The sequence below is a fragment of the Seriola dumerili genome, unplaced genomic scaffold (genome assembly GCF_002260705.1).
Source record: "Seriola dumerili isolate Sdu_G_001 unplaced genomic scaffold, Sdu_1.0 BDQW01000415.1, whole genome shotgun sequence".
NCBI lineage: Eukaryota > Metazoa > Chordata > Actinopteri > Carangiformes > Carangidae > Seriola > Seriola dumerili.
Window position 1 is genome coordinate 297085 of NW_019174670.1, and position 27119 is coordinate 324203.

The 27119-nt window shown below is 43.9% G+C and overlaps 1 protein-coding gene across 3 annotated transcripts in view; it reads right to left on the bottom strand.

Moving 5' to 3' along the window:
- Positions 1-26882, bottom strand: part of LOC111233697 (sodium bicarbonate cotransporter 3-like) — a 41120-nt gene extending 14238 nt beyond the window's left edge. Inside the window, exons 1-11 of one of the 3 annotated variants that reach the window (XM_022761574.1) lie at positions 26684-26882; positions 10550-10631; positions 10331-10471; positions 10087-10225; positions 8997-9157; positions 8752-8901; positions 4605-4714; positions 3026-3183; positions 2738-2825; positions 2439-2585; positions 2251-2354 (exon numbers count right to left, since the gene is read on the bottom strand). In XM_022761574.1, the coding sequence (XP_022617295.1) occupies positions 2251-2354; positions 2439-2585; positions 2738-2825; positions 3026-3183; positions 4605-4714; positions 8752-8901; positions 8997-9157; positions 10087-10225; positions 10331-10471; positions 10550-10631; positions 26684-26785 (1382 nt within the window). In that variant the 5' untranslated portion in view covers positions 26786-26882. Of the gene's footprint in view, positions 1-2250; positions 2355-2438; positions 2586-2737; positions 2826-3025; positions 3184-4604; positions 4715-8712; positions 8902-8996; positions 9158-10086; positions 10226-10330; positions 10472-10549; positions 10632-13893; positions 14128-26683 lie in introns of those variants that run through there. The other 2 variants (XM_022761573.1, XM_022761575.1) reach the window with 2 other exon arrangements.
- Positions 26883-27119: the final 237 nt, after the last annotated feature.

The following is a 27119-nucleotide window of genomic DNA, read 5'->3' on the forward strand; positions in this document are numbered from 1 at the left end:
TACACCACAACACATACAACACACACAGCAAAACTACATCACACCACATATACAAACACACACTAACCACAACCACACCAACACACACAAAACACATATACACACACACACAAAACAGTACACAACCTCAACAAACACTGCAACACATACTACACACCACATAACACGCTCCACAACCCATATCATACTCCTACAAGCACACACATACAGCACACACATACAAACCCACATTTTAACCATAAATGCACAAGAATACATCGTATCTAGCTGTGAAGCCAATGAATGACTTGACTTCACCAAATCATTGGATTCGATTAAGATCTTCAGGTTACTTTCCAGTAATACGTATACTTCCTTTGGTTCCTCGTAGTTGCGTCGAGCAATCTCGCCCCCGGTAGGATGTCAGATATAATCCTTCTTCTCATCCTAGTGCTTCACACGTACCTTAAGGACACGTTTGCAGCGCTTCCTCACTATTAAATCACAAAAATAAATAGAGAAATGTATTGTAATCCAGTGAGGCGACCAACATAGTACAATTTAACAAAAATAATTAAGTAATACGAGATTTTAAAGAAATACCCCTTACAAAACTCGTTCTTTAAATAATTTCATTCACATGTCCAGAAACATACACAATTTTACACGAATATCTTTTAAATATTTGTGTTACCTTTTAGACAGGTATATCTCTAAAAATTACACTTCTAGATAATATGTTGCGAATATAGAATTTGCATGTGTAATGCGAGTCGAAATAGATTTAGTATATAGTCTTTACACAAACGTGTGCCAGAATGTGCTCTCCACTCCTCAAAGAAATAATATAACAACTAAAATAAACTGGCTGACATTTCGGCAATCTTTGGTGGTGTTGTGATACTATAATCAATATTTACAACTCTGTAGGTGATAAAGGTGGTAACTACCCCAGTAGGGTCAGGAGGTGTGAAAGAAATACACTAAGGAGTGTGCGAGATAGAATTAACAAGAGAAAATGTAATATAAAATGTAGAATGAGATGTGATTAAAAAAAATGCAATAAAGAATGCATAGAGGCCAGGTGAGCAGCTCCTGGCCTATGCGGCCAAGGGACGTAAAAGCGCTCCCGTTCCAACGAGCAGGCGGAAGCTTTTAATGGTGGAAACATGGTTAGGAATTGAAGTCCTGTATCGTTCTTGTCACAGCTGGGCTTAAGTAAGTAGCCTTATCTAGACTAGTTGTAACAGCATTCCAGTTTCTATAGTCGAGGTATCTATTTTCGTCAAGGCGGGAAAACAGTTCTGTGTCTACTCTACTACATGTCACCATGTTTAATTACTTTCTTGGTGGTGCTACCATTCTGTGCGTGTCTTTTCCAAGTACCTTACAAGATGGAAATGAATGGTGCGCATTCGCAATAATGCTCACTTTAGCACAGACCTGAATAATAACTCTCCATCTTAAATAACATTTTTGACGTTTTCTATAAATGAATCTGAAGAAAAAACATTTCATATCCTCAAAAACAATATTCTCCCAATATTTATTTGCTCCCAAAGCGCAGCACAAAAGGCCACGATAAAATGTTTGACAAAAACTTGTTTGGATATAATTGCACCTATAAATGCTATTCCAAGTTTCATAAGTTTATGGAAAGACCCAAAGCTTTAGTGTTTTGGTTCTCCATACCAAACCCCACCTTCACGACTATTTTGGAAGGTTTATTTGGGGGGGAATAATAGAGCTGCTTTAATTCAAAGATCCAGTTGCGGACGCATACGGCTGGTCTCATTATAAAATTGTGAAGACAGTGGAAGGCGGTAAAAACCTTGTGTGCGGAGAAGTCTGATAGACGCTAGCCCTTTTTTCGCGTTGATTTTAAGGAACTTCTGTGACATTACAGAAACTGGCGAGTTCAGGTACTTTCAGGTATATGACAGCCGGTCCGGATCCTCTGTTATCAGATGTAATAGTAACATGTTTGGTAATAAGATACATACGTTTATAAAACAATAACACCCTCTTGAGGGACACTTCATTTTCTCCGAAGGAGCCTTGACACTGAGAATGGATTCCTGTGTTACTGGAGCGTGCACGTGCCGCGCTGTTTCATACATTATCACATATGCGGTTAGAATTGGGGTACTTGAGGCTCGGAGAAGGGCCACCGAAATGCAACAACAATTAAGCGATCACATAAACATCTTGAATTGTGTGTGTGTGTGTGTGTGTGTGTGTGTGTGTGTGTGTATGTGTGTGTAGACAGACCTCCCCGTCCTCTGCAGCTCTGGTCCGGTGTGATGCTCCGCCTCCTTCCCCATGTCAGAGCTGTAGGCGGAGCCGTTAGGGACTGACGCCATCTTCCTCTTCTCCTGCAGAGACAGAGGAGGGAGCAGAGCGTCATCAGGTCTCAGGTGGTCTCAGGTGGTCTCAGGCGGTCTCGCTGCAGGTCTTACCTGAGACGGGACGCTCTTTGGGGGTTCGATGCGGATGCTGGGGTCCCATTCACCTGGAGGCAGCACGGTCACCTGGTCCAGGAACTCATCGATCCCCGACAGCAGGTCGTTCCTGTCCTTCGCTTTGTACGCCACGTCATGGAAGATCTACGGGAGAGAGAGAGAGAGAGAGACAGAAAGACAGAGAGAGAGACAGAGAACAAACAGTTTCTCTATTTGTCCTTTTTAACCACTCGTCTCTGTGATGTACTTCAGACTGAGGACTTCCTGTTTGAGACTTCCTGTTTCCGGTCTCTCACCTCGTCTGTCATCAGCGTGGCAATGGAGCGTCCAATCTCGTGGTACTGTGGACCTTTTCCAAACGGACCAAGCAGCAGGAAGAGAAACCTGAAGGACACACACACACACACACACACACACACACACACACACACACACACACACACACACACACACACACACGATGACCTTTGACCCCCTGTTGAAGCTGGTCAGTTTGTCCTGGTCAGAGCTGCAGTCACACGTGTACGATCAGAGACTCAGACTTCAGGTCTGATCCAGAACCAGGTCCTGGGGGCGGGGTTTACCTGGTGGGCACAGGGACCTCGGTGAGGCCGGTCAGCAGCACGGCGGGGGACAGACGAATGAAGGCGATGATGGGTCGCTCCAGGAAGTCGACCTCGCCCACCAGGACGTTTGAGGCCTCGGCTCCAGGAGGAATCTTCTTCATGAAGTTCATGTCCACCTGAAACACATGATCCAGACTGGGACCACAGGACTGAGACCACAGGACAGACCACGAGACCTGGACCCCAGGACTGAGACCCCAGGACTGAGACCCCAGGACTGAGATCACAGGACTGAGACCACAGGACTGAGACCACAGGACCTGGCTGTAATGCAGGCTGCAGCCTGCAGGGAGCAGTAGCAGACAGCTGTGGGACAAGTCCTGAACTTCACTGTCTCACACAGCGATTATCAGTCAGTTCATTTTCATGATCAGTTAATCAGCCTATTGTTTTATTGATCATGTGATCTGATGGTGACATCACTTTATTTCAGACTGGTTTCTGACCAGTATCAGTCTGACTGTCCCAGTATCTGCTCACTGGGAGACACAAACCATCAAACACTGAAACATCGACCAGTCCGAGACCGGCACACACCACAGAACCACGACACACACACACACACACACACACACACACACACACACACACACAAGCCACTGATTGGTCGACAGCCGGTGATTGACAGGCGGACAGACTTACGGCGGGTTTCCTGCCGACCACTGGCAGCAAACAAACACAGTCGCAGTCCTGCCGAGAAACAAACTAGTCATCCTCCGAAACACAAACACAGCCTCTGATTGGCTCCCTCAGGTTCACACCGACCAATCAGGAGCTCAGCCTGAGACTTAAAGGTAAAGGTGACACCTGTTTATCACAGACCCCTAAAGCTCCATGTTTCTTCTTCTTCTTCTTCTGTGTTTTATTTGAAGTGTTGATCCATCAGAAGATATAAAAACCATCTCAGTGTAGTTTTACATCTCCTCTCTCAGGCTTCTCTCTGGAGCTCTAGTAACAACAGGTCTGTGAGCCAATCAGAAGAGAGGAGGCTCTGAGCCTCTCTGTATTAATATAGAACCTAGACCTGCTTTATAATCAATCAATAATCATTATAATCAATCATACCTTTAGACTGGATGGAGCTTTAATATGTCACACTCGTCATCTAGCCATGAATCCTGTGGAGAGCTGTTAACAAATATTCTTAATTCAACTGTATGATCCAAGCGCACCTACAGAGCGCACTGTATGACGCTGCAGCCGCAGGTCAGCTGAGTGAATCAGGAAGCGGCGTCACACAGTGCGCCCCGGTGCGCCTGTGCGTAGGAACATGGTAGTTCAGTGGTTGAAAAACGTAGTGCCAAAGGAAAGTTGTGTTTTCTCTGGTGGCCCCGCCCACAGCAGCTCATCACTCTGACACTCTGCAGCAGGGAATGTCCCACTAACATATGACGACCTCACACACCCCCACGTCAGAAACTGAACTGTCCCTTTAATGTTTAGAGCAGAAAACACAACAGGAGTGCATCATGGGAGCTGCAGTTGTTAAGGAGCATTATTAACCTGTCGGTAACGTGTCAGTGAAACAGGCGCTCACCTTGCTGAAGCCCACTGTGCTGTTTTCACGGCTTCCTCCGTTGATGCGACTCTCTCCGTGTTTGCTGTTGTCGAGGTTTCCTGGAGCCGACTGAGGAGACGCCAGCAGACCTGCGGGACACCGAGACGCCGTCAGTTCAAACAGAGGACGTTCACGCAACGTCCTCCTCATTCTATTCTTTTATTTTTGACAACTTTATTTTCAGGAAACAAACTCCTAAAGAATAAGACTAAAGAGCAGTCAGCTCCAGTTTGACTCGTCAACAAATCCTGTTTATTTAAAAGCTGTAGTTCACTCTGATGTATTACATACATATACATATACACACTCACTCACTCACACACACACACACACACACACACACACACACACACACACACACACACATACCTTCTGTTCATGTGACATTTATAGGAAATACATGAAATAACCAGGTTCCTGATGTTTGTCCTGATGCGACTAAAGAGCTTCACGATGAGCGTCTGTCAGTTTGTTTGATGGTTTATGAAACATGAAGTATAAAATTATCATCCAATAACTGAATTACACCTTTTCAGTCAACTTCATTCCAACTCATCAGCACAACTTTTAAACTTTCTTTGCTCATTTTATGATCAAAACCTCATTAACATAAAAACAGAGTAAAAACAAAAAGGACTGTTACGATCAGAGGAACGTGTTGACAGATGGTCACAGACGTGTATGAAACCATTTCAACAGTGTGACCCATTGTAGTAAAAATTCAATGAAAATATTGACCATTAAGTACATTTGTAAAAAGTGTGGTCAGGAACCATGCGTGTTATTTTCAGTTGATGATGTGACAGAAAACCAGATTTCTGATATGAAAACATCTGGAAACAAGACGACGACAGGAGGATAAACTGGTCTGGGACATTTGTGATGTGATGGTTATTTTATAAATAAAGTTGACTTGTATTCTCCACCCCCACCCCCCCACACTGATCAGCTGCTGTGTGGGGGGGTGGGGTTAAAGAGTCTGATTTAAACCTCCCCCACACACACTTCTATCTTTGTGAGGAAACTCATTCCTGAGCCCTTAAACCATAAACCTGACCCCGACCCTAAAACCAAGTCATGAGGACGCAGCAGAATGTCAGACGTCTACAACTGAAATTGGTCCCCACACACACACACACACACACACACACACACACACACACACACACACACACACACACACACACACACACACACACACACACACACAAGGTTCCTGTTACAGTCCAGCAGGGCAGCATGAAGTTAAATGTCAGAGTGAACAGATTCTCCGTCGTTCACTCTGATCTGTTCAATAAAGTTGATTCAAACAACAGGAAGTTTAAATAGGGAAACTGGAGGGTTGGGAGGGTCAGTCTGACGGCTGCATGAAAAACACTTATCATGTGACTTAATTTGATTTTTGTGAAGAATGAATAAAGTGAATAAATAACTTGTCACAGCTGGACCTGGTCCTGGATCTGTTTACAAAGGCACATCAGTCCAGATGTTTTCCAGAGTGTGAGTTACTGCGGTCTGGTTGAGTCAGCAGGTCGCTGTGGTCCGTCAGTCGTCTCACTCCGTTTCCTGTTTGTGTGGATGAAAGGCGTCGACGTCAGCGTGTGAACAGTGACTCAGTAACGAGGTGTGAGAGGGGTTCACCTCCACAGATCATTAACACACTCATCGTCACTGTTGACTCCCTCTGCTGACTCCCACCACGCAGCTCCCTTCCTACAGGAGAAACCAAATCCACAGAAGCTGCAGCACCGCGTCCAAAACCAGAACCAAACCACCGCCGACACAGAAACAGGAGGGTTTATCTCAGGGTCGACTCTCTTCCTCCACACAGAGTTACAAACATCAGTCCAGGTTCAGACCTTTAACCCGTTTGAGGCTGTTGTAGTGAAAGCGTCTCCACCAGCTGTTGTGACTTATAGAAACACATGGACCCCACCTTCCTTCACTCAGGTGTTTCACAGTTTTTATTTCCATTTGTTCCACCAGATTCATACTGACATTATTTTCAACAGATCAAATCACTGTCTATTTTTATTCTTGGTCATTTTTGCTTTTCATGAATTTCTCCTAGGGGATAAATAAAGTATCTATCTATCTATCTATCTATCGTCTATCTTTCCATCCATCTATCTCCGTCTATGTATAATGGGGTCGTGACAGTGAGAGAGAGACGGGAAAGTTGAGAGAGAGAGAGAGAGAGGTAACAACAGGCTCCACCAGGTGATCTCCACTGTCAGTTTTCACAGGTATAAATGAAGGTGTAGCAGGTCACTGCTGTGTTCTACGATATAAACGTGATTAATGGCTCCTGACAGGTTAGAAAGCTGCTGCCCTGTTGTTGTTTGTTGTTGTGAGCAGATGTTCTGCAGCTGGATCAGTTCTCATGCGTCACACTCAGCAGTTAGTGTTTAGTCTGGAGCTCAGAGGGAAGACGTCCACACCGTGCAGGTATTTGCCTGAGAGACTCTCCTGACAGGAGAGGTGGCCCTGGCCCTGGCCCTGGCCCTGGTCCTGGTCCTGGTCCTGGTCCTCCTCTTCAGGGGGATGAACCACCACCTCAGGGATCCCTCGACACAGCCCCTCCGGAGCAGAGCAGCGATGTGGAGAGCTGGAGGGAGGGGCGTCATGGAGGGAGTGGGCGAGGGGGGGCTCCGAGAAGCCATGAGGATACAGAGTGGGAGGAGGCAGCGAGGGAGGGAGGAGATGTCCGAACGGGTCGGAGATGTCGCCTGAGGCGACAGAGGAGTGGCAGAGGAGGTGGGGAGGAGGAGAGAGGAGAGAGGAGGAGGAGAGAGGAGATGGAGATGAGGAGAGGAAAGGAGGAGAGAGGAGAGAGGAGATGGAGATGAGAGGAGAGGAAAGGAGGAGAGAGGAGATGGAGATGAGGAGGAGGATAGAGGAGAGAGGAGAGAGGAGAGTAAACAGAACCATCAGATCTCTGATCGATGTTCAGCAGGTGACAGAAGCTCTGATCACACCTGTACCTGCTCCATGCAGCATCATGGGTAAACTTATGGACGGATTATCTCACAATGGGCCCCTGGGAAAAGACGTAACCCCCCCCACATGAGAGAAAGACCCCCCCAGACTGAAGAAGACAAATGATGTGTTCTCTGGAGTGTCTGTGTGTCTCTGCAGCTGAGGCTCTGCTCCAGGGGATCAATAATCAATAATCCATCCACTGAGATACCTCACACACATAACCAGAGTATCAGTGTATCTGATCAGTACAAACAACAACACTAATGTGAGGGGTGTGTTAAGAGATAAAACTGCAGGTAGAGGGTTAGAAATATGAAGCATCAACTGCTATGACACACACACACACACGCATGCGCACACACACACACACACACACACGCATGCGCGCACACACACACACACACACACACACACACACACACACACACACACAGACACACACACACACTCTGGTCTCTGCAGCAGAACTAAAACATTCCTCCCTCACAAACAGGATTTGTGAGTGCGGATATTAAAGCGCTGACTCGCTGTCACCCGGTGTCAGCTGGTTATTAGCTCGCCGACTCGGCCGCTCGGGTCGGGTTAGTGCTGACCGGCGGGAAACAGAACAAACAGGCTCCCAGTAAATATTAAACCACGTTACAGTTCAGGTCACAGCAGTCTGTGAGGAACAGCTCAGCACAGGTGAGACTCAGACAACATGCGACATGGTGACGTGCACCGATCAGAGACCCGTCGTCTTGTCACTCTGTTACCTCGACCAATCAGGATGAATACACTCTGAACTCTACCCGGCAACAGACGACTGACACAAAGTGGAGGAGTTCTGCAGAACTCACAGCAACAAGAGGGAAATATGAAAGACAAGTTATTCACACGATGGTTGTTAGCATCATGTTTCTAACACTGAACATATTAGCCATGTGATGCTAACTTACCCATGATCCTCCCTGGGTTTCTAACTGTTTAGAACTTGAACTAAACTTCAGAGGAACCTGATAATTAAGAGGTCTGAATTCATCAACATGCTCCTCAGACACTTAAAGAACCAGAGGAACCCACAGATCTGCAGAACCTCAGAATGACAAGAGCGCCGCGCTCTCACCGTTGCGTTCCAGTAAATGGGGGTCGGAGTGTTTCTTGCCTATGTCGGCGAAGGATCGAACCAGCGGGATTCGGTTGCTCAGCTTCTTCTCGTTCTGGTGGTGGTGACGCTTCAACATGGCCTCCCTCACCTTCTCTCGAACGCCCTCCTCTAGCTGACCCGACACCAGCATGCTGTCGATCACCATGTCTGATGATGAGAGGTTAGCTTAAAAATGACATCATTTGTAAACACACAGGAGCACATCAGCACGGGGATACCGTGGCGCCGGGCGGTTTGCTGACCTGCGATCTCCTCGATGGTGTTGGCTCTCATGTCGAGCAGCACGGTGCCGTTCAGGATGCAGGAGCGCAGCTCGAACAGACTGTGAAGAGACAACGTGGCCACGTACGGTTTACTCCACCGCTCACCGCCGTCCTCCACGTCCTCCTCAAACTTTAACCACCTGAAGAGAGAGACACACACACACACACACACACACACACACACACACACACACACACACGCGCGCACACACACACACACACACGGTCAGGTAAATCAATCAGACATTTCCAGACTGTTCGGAGTTTTTAAAGCTCCATGTTTCCTTCTTCTTCTGTGTTTTATTTGAAGTGTTGATCCATAAGAAGATATTAAAACCATCTCAGTGTAGTTTTACATCTCCTCTCTCAGGCTTCTCTCTGCAGCTCTAGTAACAACAGGTCTGTGAGCCAATCAGAAGAGAGGAGGCTCTGAGCCTCTCTTCTGATTGGCTGACTGTTTTCTGAATGATTCAATAAAAATAAAGCAGATTTCAGGTAAAAACACTCAGAGAAACCAAATCCTGTAAAGGTTTGGATGGTGGGTCCAGGTGGGCGGGGCTTGGTGACTGCTTTGTTGTGACATCACAAAGTTCCAGAAGTCCTGACGGCTGGTTTTGAGGCTCAGTTTCTGAATACAGGCTGTGTGCATTTCTCTGTGGACTGAGGCTTTGATACTTTCACAGTATTAATATAGAACCTGGACCTAGAACCTAGAACATATCAACTCTACAGTGTAAACACGATGTGAAATGTTTTGTTCGGTTCTTGAACAGCTCACGTTCCTTTCTGCTCACACTGCTGTGAAACAGGATTAAAATTATTTACAATTTTAAACTAAAGGTTTATCCTGAACAGAGAGGAAAGGATTACCATGAGAGGAAGATGAAGGTATGTCATTCATCATCATCATTATCATCATCATCATCACAGAGAAACACCTGAGCAAACATTTACTCAGCATCAAAGTTTTAAAACCATCAAATAAACTGAGGGTGGAGTATTTTACAAGAAGACTGAGGCTGTTGTCCTGAGTGAGTTAAATGTAAACAAAGTGTGGGTGTGTCCTCACCTGGCCGTCTCCTTCCACTCCTGGACCTCTCCGTCTCTGAAGGCGAGCTCGTCCAGCTCGGTGAACAGGTCATGGGGGATGTGCTCCTCATCATCGTCCTCTGTCCCGAGGATGAACTGGACTCTCTGAGACGGCGTATCTGCAGGGACAGAAGACACACACACGCACACACACACACACACACACAATCACATCGTCTGCGTCTCACACTCTGTTAAAGACTGTGACCGGGCCGGAGCCGGACCGTTACTGGGCGACTCTCGTCCGTCCTCTCGGTCTGAGCGGTCCCGTCGTTTCCGGTGATGTCTGTGTCCTCGGTGGCGATGCCGTCTCCGGCTCTGACGGCCCAGAGGAACGTGAACCCCGACGTACACCGCCCTGTGACCTGACGGAGCAGAAATCAACAGTCAGAAATCTGAAAGTCCTGATCAAATCTGACCAAGAGAAAATCCATTAAACTCACTCTCCAGTTCCTCTTTCTCAAAGTTGGTGTGGAGGGTGGAGCTGGTCTTCCCCTGGTCCAGAACCGCCTCCTCGTCATTCCCCTGCAGCACACACACCGATCAACCAACAACACAAAGGTGCTTTTATTTCACACACACACACACACACACACACACACGCACACACACACAGAGAGCAACACACACACTGGGGGGCTGAACAGTCACCACATTACACGCAAATAATCATCATCGCCATAGTTACACGTTCTGACCCCAAAGGTCGAGAATGAACGTGATCAAACAGTGAAGTCCACAGAGCTCAGTGTGTTTCTGTGTCTGATGTTAAATCAGCTCTGATGACCCCCCCCCCCAACAGTCAATCTGTTAGAGGAGGTCTTCACAGAACAGAACTGTCGACCTCGCCTCCACAGGAAGCCCCGCCCTTCTCTTTCTGATGTTTTTCTAAAAGCGTAGATGACCGGAGTGTTGTCCACATCCACATAAGTGTGTGTGTGTGTGTGTGTGTGAGAGGGGGTCCATCCGGTCCGTCAGGGTTAAATACAGATTTCACACTCTGGTGGACACACACACAGCTCAGAGGATTCCTCCCTTCCTGTCATCACAGCGCCTGTTATCATGCGGCCCGACGCCACGCTCACCAGCAGGAAGCGGAGACACGTGGGCACCGCCGTGTCTGCTTCACTTGTTCTACAGCGGTCAGTCACCGTGGTGTGCACTGCTCTTGCTTCAGTCTCAGACCTGGACCAGGTTCTGGTACCAGAGAAATGAAGTGGCTGAATCCACACCAACACCACGCCCTTCATGAAGGAGGAGTCATTACTGACTGCATCAGTTTCAGCTCGTGGTCATGATACTGGCTTCCCGCTCTTTTCCAGAACAGTCTCAGTGATGATCTATATGACTGACAGGACTCACAACAAACACCTCCAGTTCCTATCGGAGCAAATTTAAAATAAGTGCAATCTAGACTTATTATGGTCTGTTTCACCTGAACAACACAGTACTGGGTTTGAAGTGACGCTAACAAAGATGCTAGCGGAGTACAAAGTGCTGTTAGCTAGTATTTAGCCGTGTTTGGCTAACATACAGTTGGGCTCCACATTTCTTATCATCAACTCTCACAATGAACCAACACAAACCTGAAACCTTTAGCTGCAGGCTAAACAAGCTAGCAAGCTAGTGAGGCTAACAAACATCACCTGCTGCAGGTTGGAAGAGTTACATGATCCTTTAAATCAGCCTGTCTCACAGTGTGGACCTGGTTCAGCTGCTGGTTACCGTCTCAGTGTTGTGGTGCGTTCAGGTGCACACACGTGATAAAACAAAGTGAGCGGACAAGTGAAAAGAGCAGACAAGATAATCTGTTGAAAACATCCAGCTTCATGTTTCTAAAAATAAAATTCGCCTTGAAGGAATCTGATGACGGATGATCAGGTGTCAGAGTTACAGTGAGCGGAGGAACCAAACGTCCCATGATGCTCTTTTCACGTTCTGTGACCTTAAGCTGCCTAACATCTGACAGCAGCAGCCGATGAGCTCAGAAGTCAGTGTGTTTAAGGTCGGAACACTTTAATAATCTTTACAGATGAATGATTTCACTCTGTGTTATGTTCAGTGAACATCAGAGGAAAAGAGTTTTCTATTTGTTTTTTGACTTTCTGTTTCTGCAGTTTCACCAAGTTCAAACTGTTTCAGACTTTTTAAACATCATATATAATAATAATAATAATAATAATTCATGGACATTTCTTCCTCTCTTCTGTCAGAATTATCTTTAAACACGACCTGGAGGAGCAGCAGAAAACAGACGGATTGACCAGTGAAATATTTACTAATAAATTCACATCTTTTACATCTGGCAGAACAGAACTGGAATTTTTCAGCCAGTTTATATATTTTATAAATATTATTTCTCTCTGTCAGTTGCTACGACAACATTTAAGTCGTGAACAGTGAACTGGATTTCTACAGGTTTTTTGTTCTGGGAACCTGACGGCCATGTTTCAGTTTTCATCCGGACCTGGTGATTAAACCATGAATGAAAATAACTGGCAGATTAATCAGCAATGAAAATGATCCATATATTTGGATTCAGTGTCGTCATGGCGATGTGAGCATGCACAGTAGTCTCATCACAGGATGTGTGATGTCAAGTGAAGATAATTAACTCCAACATGTCAGTCTGTCTGATGACAAGCTCTTTTTCTTTTGTCATGTTTTTTGTTTTGACATTTTGATTCTGTGTTGATTGTATTTTTTAATGTTGTGCAGCTGTTTGATCAGCTGTTTGTTTTTAAACTCTAAATAAATTAGATTTGATTTAAAGGTTCCTGGATACATGATGAGTGACCTGCAGGCTCTGCACACACAGTGAACCACCAATTGGTAATTGTTATTACTGAACAATTACCCATATTTAATATAGTTAAGAATATTATTATTATTATATAAGAATATAACTTTTTTTGATAAAGGTCAAATGTGTCACAACAGACCATAAATTTAGAGATTCCTCACCTTATAGATCACAGCAAAAGTCACATCAGCATCATTTTTTATTTTTTCATTTCCACTGAAATCGTGACTAATCAACATCTGCCAAAATAATCACTATATGATTTTTTCTGCATATCATTCAGCTCAATATGAAATCATGTCAGCTGCAGAAAACATGGGGTTGGTGTTAATAAACAACAACACACTTGGACTGGTACATATATATGTATACACACAGATATATACAGTATGTATACACACACACATATACAGTGTGTATGCACGCACACATATACAGTGTGTATACACACACATATATACAGTGTGTATACAAACACATATATACAGTATGTATGCACACACATATATACAGTATGTATGTCAGGGAGAAAAACAATGCAATGAAAGTTTTTTCCAACATCATGCAGCCCTGAATGTGATTCATGATTTTGAGCTGTAATAGATCATCATTGCATTAATCAACTTTCAGAATATTTGCACATTAGACAGAGGCAGGATGTGTGTGTGTGTGTGTGTGTGTGTGTGTGTGTGTGTGTGTGTGTGTGTGTGTATGTGTTCTCTTCTGTCACTGAGCTCTTTTCCTGTTTAAACTGTCTCATTTCCTCAAATGTTTCATGAAGTCAAACACATCAGTTACTACGTCAAACTGTGTGTGTGTGTGTGTGTGTGTGTGTGTGTGTGTGTGTGTGTGTGTGTGTGTGTGTGTGTGTGTGTGTGTGTGTGTGTGTGTGAGAGAGAGAGAGAGAGAAGTGAACCCACATGAGCCCGACCACAGACTTCTCATGCTGTCACACTGCAGACAGTGATAGCAGCAGACACATACCAGCGACATGGCTCTGGTCACTCTCTGACTGGCGATATCTCCCCAGAAATCTGCCATCACTGCTGAAGGCGTCAAATCAACTCCTCTGACTCCACCGAGAGAAAGACGTCCAGAGCAAGAGACAAACTCTGTGGTGGTGAAATCCTCCCCACAGACTGGAAACAGAGATCCAGCAGCTGGAACGTAAACTGACTGTCAACAGTGTGGCTCTGCGAGTCATTCAGGTTCCCTCAGTAAATACAGACGCTGAGCTGCAGCAGAGCCTCGGCTATGATTCGTGTATTTATAGCAGAGCGTGTTGCTTCACTGAGCGCCTGTCAGAGCAGAGAGCCTGAAGTCTGCAAACGCAGCAACAGGAGGCGGGGTGTCACGCACATTTCTGAGCAGGAAAGAGACAAACAGACAAGGTCAAGTCCTGAACTGAACCTGGACTACTTACACATCTGACACCTCATCTGTGTCGTATCTACAGGGACCATCAAGTCCAGAGTCTAAACCACACAATACCAGACACATCAAGACCAACATGTCCCAAGATTAAAACTCCTAAATCAAGACCAACATGTCCCAAGTCACGTCTTTAGACCAGAGCAACAGGTCACATGTTAAGTCCAGTGTCGAGTCCCAAGCTGAAAGTCCTGAGTCAAGTCAAGACCAGTTCCCATGTGACGCACAAGGTCAGGAAGTCCGAATTTAAAAGGACGAATCAAGAACACCACGTTCCCGAGTCAAGAGCAACAAGTCTGAAGTTAAATCCCGTCTTAAGTCCACACCAAGACCAACAAGTCCCAAATCAAGACCAACGAGCTCCGAGCTCCAGAGCAACATGTTTCAAAGCGACCAGAGTCACATCCAGACTAAGACAAGAGAAGGTCCAGTCTGGAATAACACGTGGGAAGTGTCGATGCTTCGCACCGTTTACGTTGAAGCATCAAACGTGCGAGTTCCTTAAACAGAGGCCTGATGACGACCATGACATCCTGTGACCTCACGACCAGACAGTCAGTATCTACAGACTGTTTCTATCTGCTGTTGTTTCACTGAGAGATGCTTTTTAGTTCTTGGCACTTTATTTCTTTATGTTGGGAATTTTTTATTTGTAAAATAATTATTTTAATTCTCTTTATTATTTCCTGTCAAGTTAACCAAAGGATTAATCGACTAATCAGAAAATAATCGATAAATGAATTCAGCACATTCACACACATTGTGTCACGAGTATGAACAGCAGGAATAGGTGAAGACGTAGGTGTCTGAGCCTGTCCTTTAATTTTTCTCATTTCTTTGTTGTTCCATCGTCTTCTGACCTTTGACCTTACTCCATGGCTGCTCTTTAATCTGGAGCTGATGCTCCTGTTGCCGCGAGTCTCTGTGTGACAGTGGTTGGTGTGATCAGCTGTAGTAGAAACAAACGAACAGGGTCCTCACTCGTGTTTCTCTGAATCAGCTGCTAAAACATTTGGAGGTAACAACAGATGATTTCCATGTTGCAGGAACGCCCCCTCCCTCCCTGAGCCTCGGTCTCCAGCTCAGGAATTCAACTGAGACACAACAACAAGCTGCGACACGAGCTCCTAACACACACACACAAACACACACACAAACACACACACACACCCTAACCCTAACCCCGAATACAGACACAGAGCTCGACTCACAAAAGTAACAAGAACAACTTTAAATGTCATCTGACAAATATTCACAAGCAGCTTTTTTCTAAACTAAGATTTAGAAGAGAAATGAGAACCAAATCAAAGATTTAAAGCTCAATCCAGTGAAAAAAATCAATACTCAGATACTAATTAATACTAAAATGAGTATCGGATCAGATACTCATTTGCAACAGCATCGAGACAACGGTTCTGTCTTCACCTCCTTCAGTTGACACACAGCTTCATACAGCAGCACTGCAGACAGGCAGCCCCTCCCCCCACTAGCAGCTGAACACAAGAACGCTAGTTAACGTTCACAACACGGAGCTGGTGTCTCCAGCATAAAGCTAAATTAACATGGTGGAGTGCTGCTGCTGAAGAACCTTCGCAACCTGTTTTAGTTTAAAATGAAAAAAGTAAAAGTACCGTTTGGAATTATTTTTGCATTATTATTTTATCTGGCCAACGGCACACGTTAACGTTAGCCGTTTAACTCTTAGCAATTAGGAGATAGCCACATTAGCCATCTGTTAAGTTATCATTAAGCTAGCGGCTCAGTGAGGAAGTAAAAGATGAGCCTCAGTTTTACATCTTTTCAAGTTAAACAAAATATGAATGATAGAGAATTTTTACTTAAAAGACTTTAGTTGAGGCAGCTCTGTCTGATGAACTCCACATTCAACCACACCTGCACAAAGAGGTCCGTACAGGTGAGCTGTGATGTCACAGGACAGGCTTCAGTGTTTGGCTCAGGGGCACTTCAGCAGGGAGGTGAGGGTCTGAACTGATTCTACAGTCAGTGCACAAACAATTAACACAAACAATGAGGCGCTGACGAGGTGACCTCCAAAATAAAATTCATCTGCAACGATCAAGCTTCTCGAAGGTGGAAATAACTATTGATTAATCTGTTGATCATTTTATCAGTTTCTGTTTTGATGATTTAATGAGAGAAAACAGAGAAAACCAGGAAATCGTCAGAGAATCAGAAAACACTCGAAAACTGACTTTAAAGATGAATCAATGATCAAAATGCTTTCTGATTAAACTTCTGTCCACTCACTAATCAATTAATTAACCACACACACACGCACGCACACACACACACACACACACACACACACACACACACACAAAAAACAGTTTTGCTCCCAGGACTCCCCAGAGAGCAGAGACATGTCTTCCAGTTTGTTGCTCCCATATTAGGAAAACCAGCTGAGAGGGAAAAACCACATCTGGACTGGAAGCACGTTCACTAAACACACCGGGAACTGTGGGAAAATTCACACCAGCCAACACACACACACACACACACACACACACACAAAGTTACAAGTTACTGTCAACGACAGACTTTCTAACTGTGAGATCAGCCAATCAGAAAGCAGCGACGGCTCCCGTCATTCAGTTCAAACTGAGATCCATCAGTCAGGAGATCAAGGTTCCCAGAGGATGAACCCTAATGACCTCACCTCTTTACTAGACTTTATTAAATCTATTAAAATCTACTGGTCAGGTTTTCATGAACCTGTTCCTGCTCTCCAGAGGATGAACCTTCAGGATCTTTATGATCACATGATGTTTCCTCTGGCTCCATGCCACACAGACTCACCTGTGTGCTGAATATACACTGTGGTGATGTAATGCACTATAACATAACATACTATAATACAATGTACTATAACATACTATAATATAAGATATAACATACTATAATATAATGTATCATAATATAACAATATAATATATAACACACTGTACATTAGTGTAAGTGCATATGGAGCTGCAGTTTAATGATTAATTTATGAACAGACATTAAAGACATTCAGTCTTGTCTTAGACTCATTGCTTTATATTTACACTGCACAACCAAGCAGAGGAGATACAGTGCCTTGCTCATGGGCACGTCTGACATTCACACCTCTGGTAACAGGTGAGTTTAACCCACACAGGTAACTTCTTCAGAACCACTCACATGACACACATGTGCTGCGAGTGTTCTCACTCATGAACACGTCAGATATTGAAATCAATTAAATAAAAGATATAACTAAAAGAAAACGGTGAATCGTGAGAAGAAAAAAAAGATGAAACGATTGATTATCAAATTATTTGCAAATCAATTTTCTGTCAATTGTTGCACCTCTAAAACAAAGAAAAAACTCCCTTTGTTAAGATGTTTGTAAGTTTCTTTTCTGCTGCTGAAAAGAATTCTGGGAACTGTAGGAAATCACTGACCACAGCCTCTAATACTCCGAGGCCAACTTTCTGCCTCCGGTCTTTGAGTGATTTGTTTTTTAGAGTCCAGCTGTTCTCACAGTCCAGCTGTTGTCATCAACATCTTTGTGTTTCTGTTGTCATGGCGACTGCAGGAGGATAAAACAGTGTTTTTATACTGGCTGCATCAAACAGAGGGGGTGTCAGATCATGGGATACAGCAGGCCAACCGCAGGCAAACACCCTCCACATGACACACCAGCTCTGCTATGATTCAACACACTACACATACTACATGCCACACACACACACACACACACACACACACACACACACACACACACACACACACACACACACAGGCCTGTTTCCAGACGTCTGAATCGCCGCCCACATCTGCACGTCTGTCAGTGATCAGAGTGATTGAGGTCTGCTGTTGTGGTGAAACTGCAGAGCCAATCAAAGCCCTTTAAGAAGCAGTGACATCAGTGTTTCCTGTACATTCAGCCACAATATCACCAGTGTCCACCGCAGCTCCCTATATACAGTATTATTCAATAAGTCAGAAGGTCTCCAGACTTGTCTCCCTGCTTTTTCTCTGTCAGTCTTTTTCTGGTTTCTGTTTGTCTTCAGCTGCTTATCTAACCTGAACAAATTTACATTTCTGGTGTATTTTCTCTGTTTGTTTTTTTTATTATCATTTTCAGTCTCATGACCTGAAGCGTGATCTCAACCTAAACTAAACAAGATACTTTCACAAAACTGGACAGAGATCGTTCACATGCACAGCAGCTGTAAATATCTGAAATAATCCACAAGACACACACACACACACACACACACACACACACACACACACACACACACACACACACACACACACACACACGAAGGAGGAAAGTATTGAGTCACATCTCTCTCACTGTTCCATTAAGGTGCAGGTAAACTTTAAAAAGCACAAGAGCAAAAGAGAAAACTAGAATCACGTCCTCGTGGCCGTATCCCTCCGCCACTCAGACTAGATTCAGGTTACAACTCTGTTCAGGGCTGTAAACTAACTTTTTGGCTCACCTGCCAAGGGGACCGGTAGATGAAAAAATCTACCGGCCAAGTAAATTTTTTACCGGCCAAGTAATAAATTGCCTCTTTTTGTTACATATACATCTGTTTCAGTACTTTTCATTGAGATAACAGTATTATATAGCTATACATATTTAGAAAAGAGAACAAAATATTATTCAAAATACATTTTTAATCTTTTGAATATTCAAAACATTGCGAACATGGACAGTGCCAGTACCAGTTAACCTCCTGTTCTGATAACAAATGATAATAACAAAATTCAAGGAAAACTAAAAAATAAAAAATAGAACAGAACAAAGTGGATCAGTGCATGATCTAATCAGAACTCATCATCACTGTCAGACACCCTCTTCGCACGGTGCAAACAGCGTGACATTTGCTTCCTTCGTGCTCTAGGATGGTCTCGAGTTTCATCGTTTTATTGCCAACCACAAATGAATTTGTGCGCTGCTTTTCTGTAGCATATTTTCTACAAACTGAACAAAACATGATACCCGCCACCTCCTCTTACTGCAGCCATTCCCTCTGAATCTTCCATTTCTCATTGAAGTTTCTTACTTTTGCTTTTTTCTTTGACGTTTCGCCTTTTTCATCCTCCTTTCCATCTATCTCCTCTGTACTCTTTCTTTTTGGGTCAGTCACACCGGGTATGTGCCTCCACATTGCTGCGCCGGAACCACACTGCACGGGCTAGTGGTGACGCGTGAAGGCTGATTTATACTACTGTGTCAAGTTGACGCTGCACGACGCAGAGCCTCTGCGTGGACGTGAACCCCCGACACAGAGCCTCTGCGTCCATCAACGTGCACCTCCAAAAATGTCTTGGCATTTTATAGCAGCAATGTTTTGCTATATTGTGACAAACATCTACCTGCCCCGTGGCATGTAACCCTCCAAAATTAAGTCGCCAGGGGAATATTTTAGTCGCACTTGGCAAGTGGTGACCGTTAGTTTACAGCCCTGTCTCTGTTTATCCAGAGTCATATTGTTTCGTATTGTCATAATTGCTGTGAGAAGAGAATGAGTAATGGCTAAAAAAGTGTTTTCTGAGGTCACCGTGACCTTGACCTTTGACCCCCAAATTCTAATCACTTTTCATTGAGTCCAGGTGAATGTTATTACCAAATTTGAAGAAATTTCCTGAAGGGGTTATGGAGATATCTCGTTCACAAGGTCAAAACCGCATTTTGTAGGGTCATCATGACCTTGACCTTTGACCCCCAAAATATAATCAGTTCATCCTTGAGTCCTAGTGAATGTTTGTGCCAAATTTTAAGAAGTTCCGTCAAAGTGTCTCAGAGATGTTGTGTCCAAGAGAATGGGATGGACAGATGGACAACCTGAAAACAATATGGCCGCCAGCTCTGACTATCGCCAGTGTGGAGGTATAAAAGCTGTATATTCAGAGGAAATGATCTGGATCTGCCCTAAAATGTACTGGGTTCTTCGCTGGACCAAGTCCCGTCCCTCCACCAAATTCTGTACAAATCGGTTCAGCACTTTTCATGTGATCCTGCTGATAAACACCGTAAGGCAGCAGGCTGAACGGGGATCAGCCAGGTGTTTAGTTTGTCCTGTGCTACAGGAGAGGCTGTGGGTTCATCCTCTGAGGATCAGGAACAGGATCAGAAAATTTCATGATAATCTAGGTTTTTATATTTCTTGAGCACAACTGGAAGATTTAACCTGAAATTCTGGGGATCAAAAAAACGTCAGAGAGCGAGAAGCAACAGAAACAGACAAGACGAGCTGAGAAAGCTGAAGGCAGCCATGACATATTCACAAATAGCTGAACTAACATGAAGCTGACACTGTTTCAAGATTCAGTGATGTTCAGTCACTAAACAAACACACGTCAGACATGAAATAAAATCCAGCTCGTCCCGTTTGACGACAGATGTTCGAATTTAAAGGTTTGTCAGACAAAACGCTGAAGTTTAGAAAAACTTTAAGGAAGAATTTTACATCTGGAAAGTTAATTACCTTTAGTTTCATGGTGAGGTGAACGGTAGAAACACAGCGTTCATCATATAGAGTATATATGATACATGTTAGATCAGCCGCTGCTGGATGACATCACAATGTGATGGAGGTTGAGGGCTGCAAGACCCTGAGAGGCCTCATGTCATCTGTATCCTCCAGATGTTCAGCACAGGAACATCACAGTGTTAATGATCCAACATGGTCGACCTTCAGTTTGTGATCCGTACACAAACAAACAAAACAACAACAATAAAAAAAGCCTCTTCACATCATCTCCTCAGTACAGTTTCTGTCTGAGTCCCCACAGACTGAGTTTCCATCCTGAAAGGATCCAGTGGAAAAGACCCCCCCACAGAGCGGAGGGCCCCCGGAGGAAGAGTCTGCTGACGTCAACACGAGTCACCAGAGACGCCCCGACAACACTAACCTCTATACACTGCAACTGTGTGTGTGCAGCAGCAATGAGCACGTGGCTCGTTGTTTTAGTCTCTATACCGGTAATTACTGTTCCTGCAGCCTGGATGCCATCTGTCAATCAAACACTCTGGGCGGGTCCAAACAGCTGACGTATCAGTGAGTGTTTGACATGATGTTCACAGGGTGGGGTCTAATGATTTCTGTGACTTCCTCATCGTCGCCCTAGTGCCGCAATCATGGCCAAACCTCCACTGGTGGACTAGAGAGGAGCCAATCAGAAGGCTGGAAACACCTGTGTCCAGTTTATTAGGAACACCTGCCTGAACAACCAGGGGTCCTTGAAGGGGTTCCTGAGGGTCCCCAGCAAAAAGGGGGGGCCTTTTATTTTCACTAGATTTCCATCCACAGGTGACAGAACATGACTGTTGTGATCATGGGTTTCAACGCTTTCTGTAATAAACCAGAATCCTTGGGACTCTGTTTTCCTGGGATTATATACATATTATATATACACACACACACACATACATACATACATACATACATACATAAATACATACATACATACATACATACATACATATATATATATATATATGTATGTATAATACCCATTTTTTAACCTTTATTTACTCAGCATAGTTTCTCTGAGAGTCACACTCTTGTTTTACAGGAACAGCCTGGTCACATTCACACAGTTGCACACATTCACACCTGGAAGCTGCTGAACCCTGAGGGGTTAAACGTTAGTGAGGCTGCAATCACGTTTTTCTGTCACTGATACTGATCATCTATGAGTGAGGTCGGCCGATACCGATCATGTTTGTCATCGTCACAGATGGCGTATGTTAAATCAGTCTCACACACGTTGTCAAAGTTCCACATGGCGACATGTTGTCGGTGGGGGGCGGGGCCACACTACACCGGACACCAGAGTATTGACCACAGGTGATCGGTGACTAGAAGCATTAGTTCTCATCTACCAATCACGTATTTTTTTTTTTTTTTTAAGTATATTTTTTGGGCTTTTTATGCCTTTATTGATAGCACAGTAGAGAGAGACAAGAAATGGGGAGGCAGAGAGAGGGGGAATGACAGGCAGCAAAGGCCGTCCGATGCGGGACTCGAACCGGGGCCAACTGCAGCGAGGACTGTAGTCTCTACACATGGGGCGCCTGCTTAGACCACTACGCCACTCGACACCCCCAATCACATATTTCTAATGAAAATGGGCCGATCAATCACAGTATCCCTAGTTAAGGGCCTTGCTCAAGGGCACCACAGTGGATAAGTGCTGTTCTTTCAGATTTAATCCTGCCTGGGGATCGAACCGGCAACCTTCCTGTTACAAGCTTGCTCCTCTAACCTCTAACCTTTAGGCCACACTGCCTCCATCACCAACAGGACTGGTGTACAACTTTGCTGTCTGAGTCCTCCTATATTCAGGCCAATGTGGTGCATCCTCATAACGACCACTGTCCGACTGCAGCACCATCCACCATGACTGACCTCTGACCTGCCACTAACCCTGCCAGGGCTGAGGCTTGTGTTCCCCTCAGGACCAGAGTCTGACCATGTTTGACCTGCTGCTGCGGCTCTGGATCAAACAGCCTAATAAATGTTGTGTTATTGTGGAGCTGCCACTTCCGGCTCCATCTGCACTGAACAATGAGCTGCTCCATCAGAGCGCCGCAGCCACAGAGGCGACCTCAGCTCCACGCCACTCACATTGTTCACAGCTCAGAGAGAGTGAAAAGTTTCACCTCAGGTTCCATGGAGCATCCGCAGACAGGAAGCAGCAGATTAAAGGTAAGAACACACACACACACACACACACACACACACACACACACACATCTGCTAGTGATAAAACTGCAGACCAGCAACAGCACCAACAAACAAGAAGCAGGAGGACGGAGACACAAACACTCAGACTCCAGATTTAACTTGTTGGTTCAAGAGCCAAAAAGTCATTAAAGTGAAAGTCTCTTGTTTTTCATGTCGTCTCACTCTCTCATGTTCTTTAAATGAGTCAGTGTCCAGTCTCTAACAGGGTGAATGTGAGCAGCTGCACCAAACACTGTGTTCCTGTCTCACCTCCACTGTCTGTCAGAGGAGTAACTCTGTCTCAGCAGCCATCAACAACCAGTGTTTTCATCCTGTCAAAGATCATGTGATTTAACTTAAATAAACACAACCAGAACATAACTAAACTAAAGTACTAACTAAACTGAAGTAAACTACTAACTAAAGTACTAACTAAACTGAGCTAGTAACTAAATTAAACTACAAACCTAACTAAACTACCAACTAAACTACTAACTAAAGTACTAACCAAACTGAAGTAAACTACTAACTAAACTGAGCTAGTAAATTAACTAAACTACTAACCCTAACTGAAGTAAACTACTAATTAAAGTACTAACTAAACTGAGCTAGTAACTAAATTAAACTACCAACCAAACTACTAGCTAAACTAAAGTACTAACTAAACTGAAGTAAACTACTAACTAAACTGAGCTAGTAACTAAATTAAACTACCAACCGAACTAAACTAACTAAAGTACTAACTAAACTAGTAACTAAACTAACAACAAAACTATTTACTAAAGTACTAACTAAACTGACGTAAACTACTAACTAAACTAGTAACTAAACTAACAACTAAACTATTTACTAAACTACTAACCCTAAACTACCAACCAAACTAAACTACTAACTAAACTATTTACTAAACTACTTACCCTAACTGAGGTAAACTACTAACTAAAGTACTAACTAATCTGAGCTAGTAACTAAATTAAACTACCAACCAAACTACCAACCAAACTAAAGTACTGACTAAACTAGTAACTAAACTGAGCTAGTAACTAAATTAAACTACCAACCGAACTAAACTACTAACTAAAGTACTAACTATACTAGTAACTAAACTAACAACTAAACTATTTACTAAAGTACTAACTAAATTGACGTAAACTACTAACTAAAGTACTAACTAAACTAGTAACTAAACTAACAACTAAACTATTTACTAAACTACTAACCCTAACTGAGGTAAACTACTAACTAAAGTACTAACTAAACTGACCTAGTAAATAACTAAACTAGTAACTAAACTAACTTTCTACAGTCTACAGGAGATCTGAAATTGCTTTGGAGTAAATCAGGTTCATCTGATTCTGACTGACAAATCCATGAAGTTTTATCTGAATAAGAACAGTTTATAAACTCTGAGACTCTATAATCACCATGGCAACAGTTACTTCATCCTGTGTTTTGAAAAAAACTCTGTTTAAGTTACAGAATCATGTGTCAGTTTGCACCTGCATGTGTCTGATGTGACCCCTCTGTGATCAGCGACCACACAGCAGCTGATTTATAACAGCAAACACACTGTAAGGATAAATATCCATCTATAATCTGGGTTCATTGTGTTGATGGAACCTGCAACAAGACGATTTTCAACTAAAACTAAAAAAAAAAACATTGATAAACTGTGGAACATTTTATTGTTGAAATAAAAACTAAATGTGAAAGAGACAAGTGAATAAATTAAATAATGTGAAGTTTTATTCAACCAGCTGCAGAAACTAAGTCAAACTCAGGTTTTCGCTCCACACACCTGATCAGTCCACACCCACGTGTCTTCACCTCCTTTGTGTCTCTGCTTTCTTTCATTCATGAAATCCGTTACAGACATTTTATGGCAAGTTTACAGGTTTTCTTCTCATCTGCATGAGCACCCACGTCACGTTTCTGGTCCAACCAGTAACATTTAGTGACATTTCTGTCAAGCTTCAACACGACTCACACGGTCTCACTCACAGAGAGATTATACAGGTGTGATGTTTCTGAGCCGCTCTGCCATAGATCGACTGTAAATGAAAGAAGATTCAAATCTGTTTTAGAACTCATGGAATAATGTGAGTGGCTGCTGTCACACTCTATAACGTTTAATTCTATAATCTATTTCATAAAGTTTATAATAATAATATATATATAATCATAAATTTATTGAGTGAAAGGAGCTCTTGAACGAAAATCATCATTATGACTGATCCAGCTTAGACTTGTTGATAAGTTCAGTTAATTAATCCTCTCAGTTCGACTGATCCCGTCACCGTTAATACACCTGGAAGTACGACAACAGATCCCATCAACAACCAGCCACAGTCAGAGACTCCCCGCCACGCCTGAACAGTTGTTATAGAACACGTATGGAACAGAGATGTATGTTAGTATATGGAGACCAAGATTTTACAGTTAAAATTAATTTTCCTTCCATCTCACTGACATAAACCTGCAGGTTCGACACAGCACAGTGCTTCACTCACGTTTCCAATAAAGTTGTTCAGAGTTTTGAAACTCATGTCTCCATGGTAACAGCAGTGCACCATCCAGCAGGATGGCGAGTTGAGGAAATGAAACTTCAGCAGGTTGAGAGTGTTAATTAACTAATGTTGACCCACATCTCCAGAGGTCAGAGGTCAGCTACAGAAGAGCATCATCAGAACAAGAAGCAGCCCCTTCCTGCTGACTAACGCCCTGGTATCCTCCAGTACAATGTGAATCACCGATCATCTCCACGTGCTCAGCCGGCAGTCTTGAGAGCTTGTGAGTTTTTAATTGCTGCCTTGCTCAGTGACACTTCAACAAGCTCATAATAAAGTGGCTAAAGCCCAAGTTTCCTGGTTAAACGCCAGTTTTTCCTTCCACTTCCACACGAGATACAAGTGATGGTGTCCACACCAAACTCTGTTCATTAAACCGTTAGTTATCGGCGAAACTATTTACCACAAACAAAAAGTGAAGACAGTTGCTCTGAATCATTAAAACACTCTCATGTTGTGCATATATACAACAGCTCTATCACACTGTAATTACATTGAAATAAGATTTTCACTTTGATTACAGGAGGAACTTCTCGGCCAAACGTGCAGCAGGATGTAAACAGACTGCCAGTGATGAGTCGAGAAAGAAGCTGACATTTTGTCAGAATGAGCCCAGCTGGGTGGATGTGATCTGCGCCGAATGTAAGGACGGTTCGACACAAGTCAAATCCATCTTTTACAACATTTTATAACGTTCACTGATTTGGCGGCAACTCTCAGAACCAAGAATCACAGGGTTTTCTAATGCAGGATCCGTGAAGTTTTGTTCCACAGAGAAACGGCACGCATCATTACTTCACTTCCTGGCACAAGCGTGGTCTCTTAAAAACAAAAGCAGTCGGTTGGCAGCCGTTGTTTTCGCGCTTGTTGACAGCTTCTCCGTTAACAGACATTTGAAACACTCACGCGGAGCTTTCTGTGACAGCAGACACCATCTTAGGAAAAAGCCTCCGGTTTCTTCCCGGTGCTGTTTCTGAGATAATTCACAGAGGGGTCGCTAGCTGCCGGCTAACAGGTACACTGGAGAGCGAAGTGGGAACTTACAGATGTGAGGAGAGGTCTCATCTGTTCACTCTGGTCCTCCGCCATTTTCCAGCAAACGTTGTGAAAACTCCTCTTTCTGTCCGCAGGGAGCTGATAATTCATCCAAGTTGAGCCAACCGCCACCGGCCCCCCTTCTTCTTCTTCTTCTCCTTAACCCAGCTTCACTCCGCCACTTCTTTACAACTGCCTGGAATATATTAACTCCAGCTGTAAATCCCGCCTCCTTTTGATTGACAGTGCAGTCCTCTGTTGACGAGGCGGCCGTTGTTTCGCTTCCACCAATAATCGAGCGGGAAAGTGGAGTGGGCGGGGTTATGACGGTAACAAAGCATGGGAGCCTTCTCTCATTCACTTCAGTGTGTTGGTTAAATTACCACAACAAACTTTCCCATAATAGCAGATCATATATCACTGATTTCACCATATACATTGTATA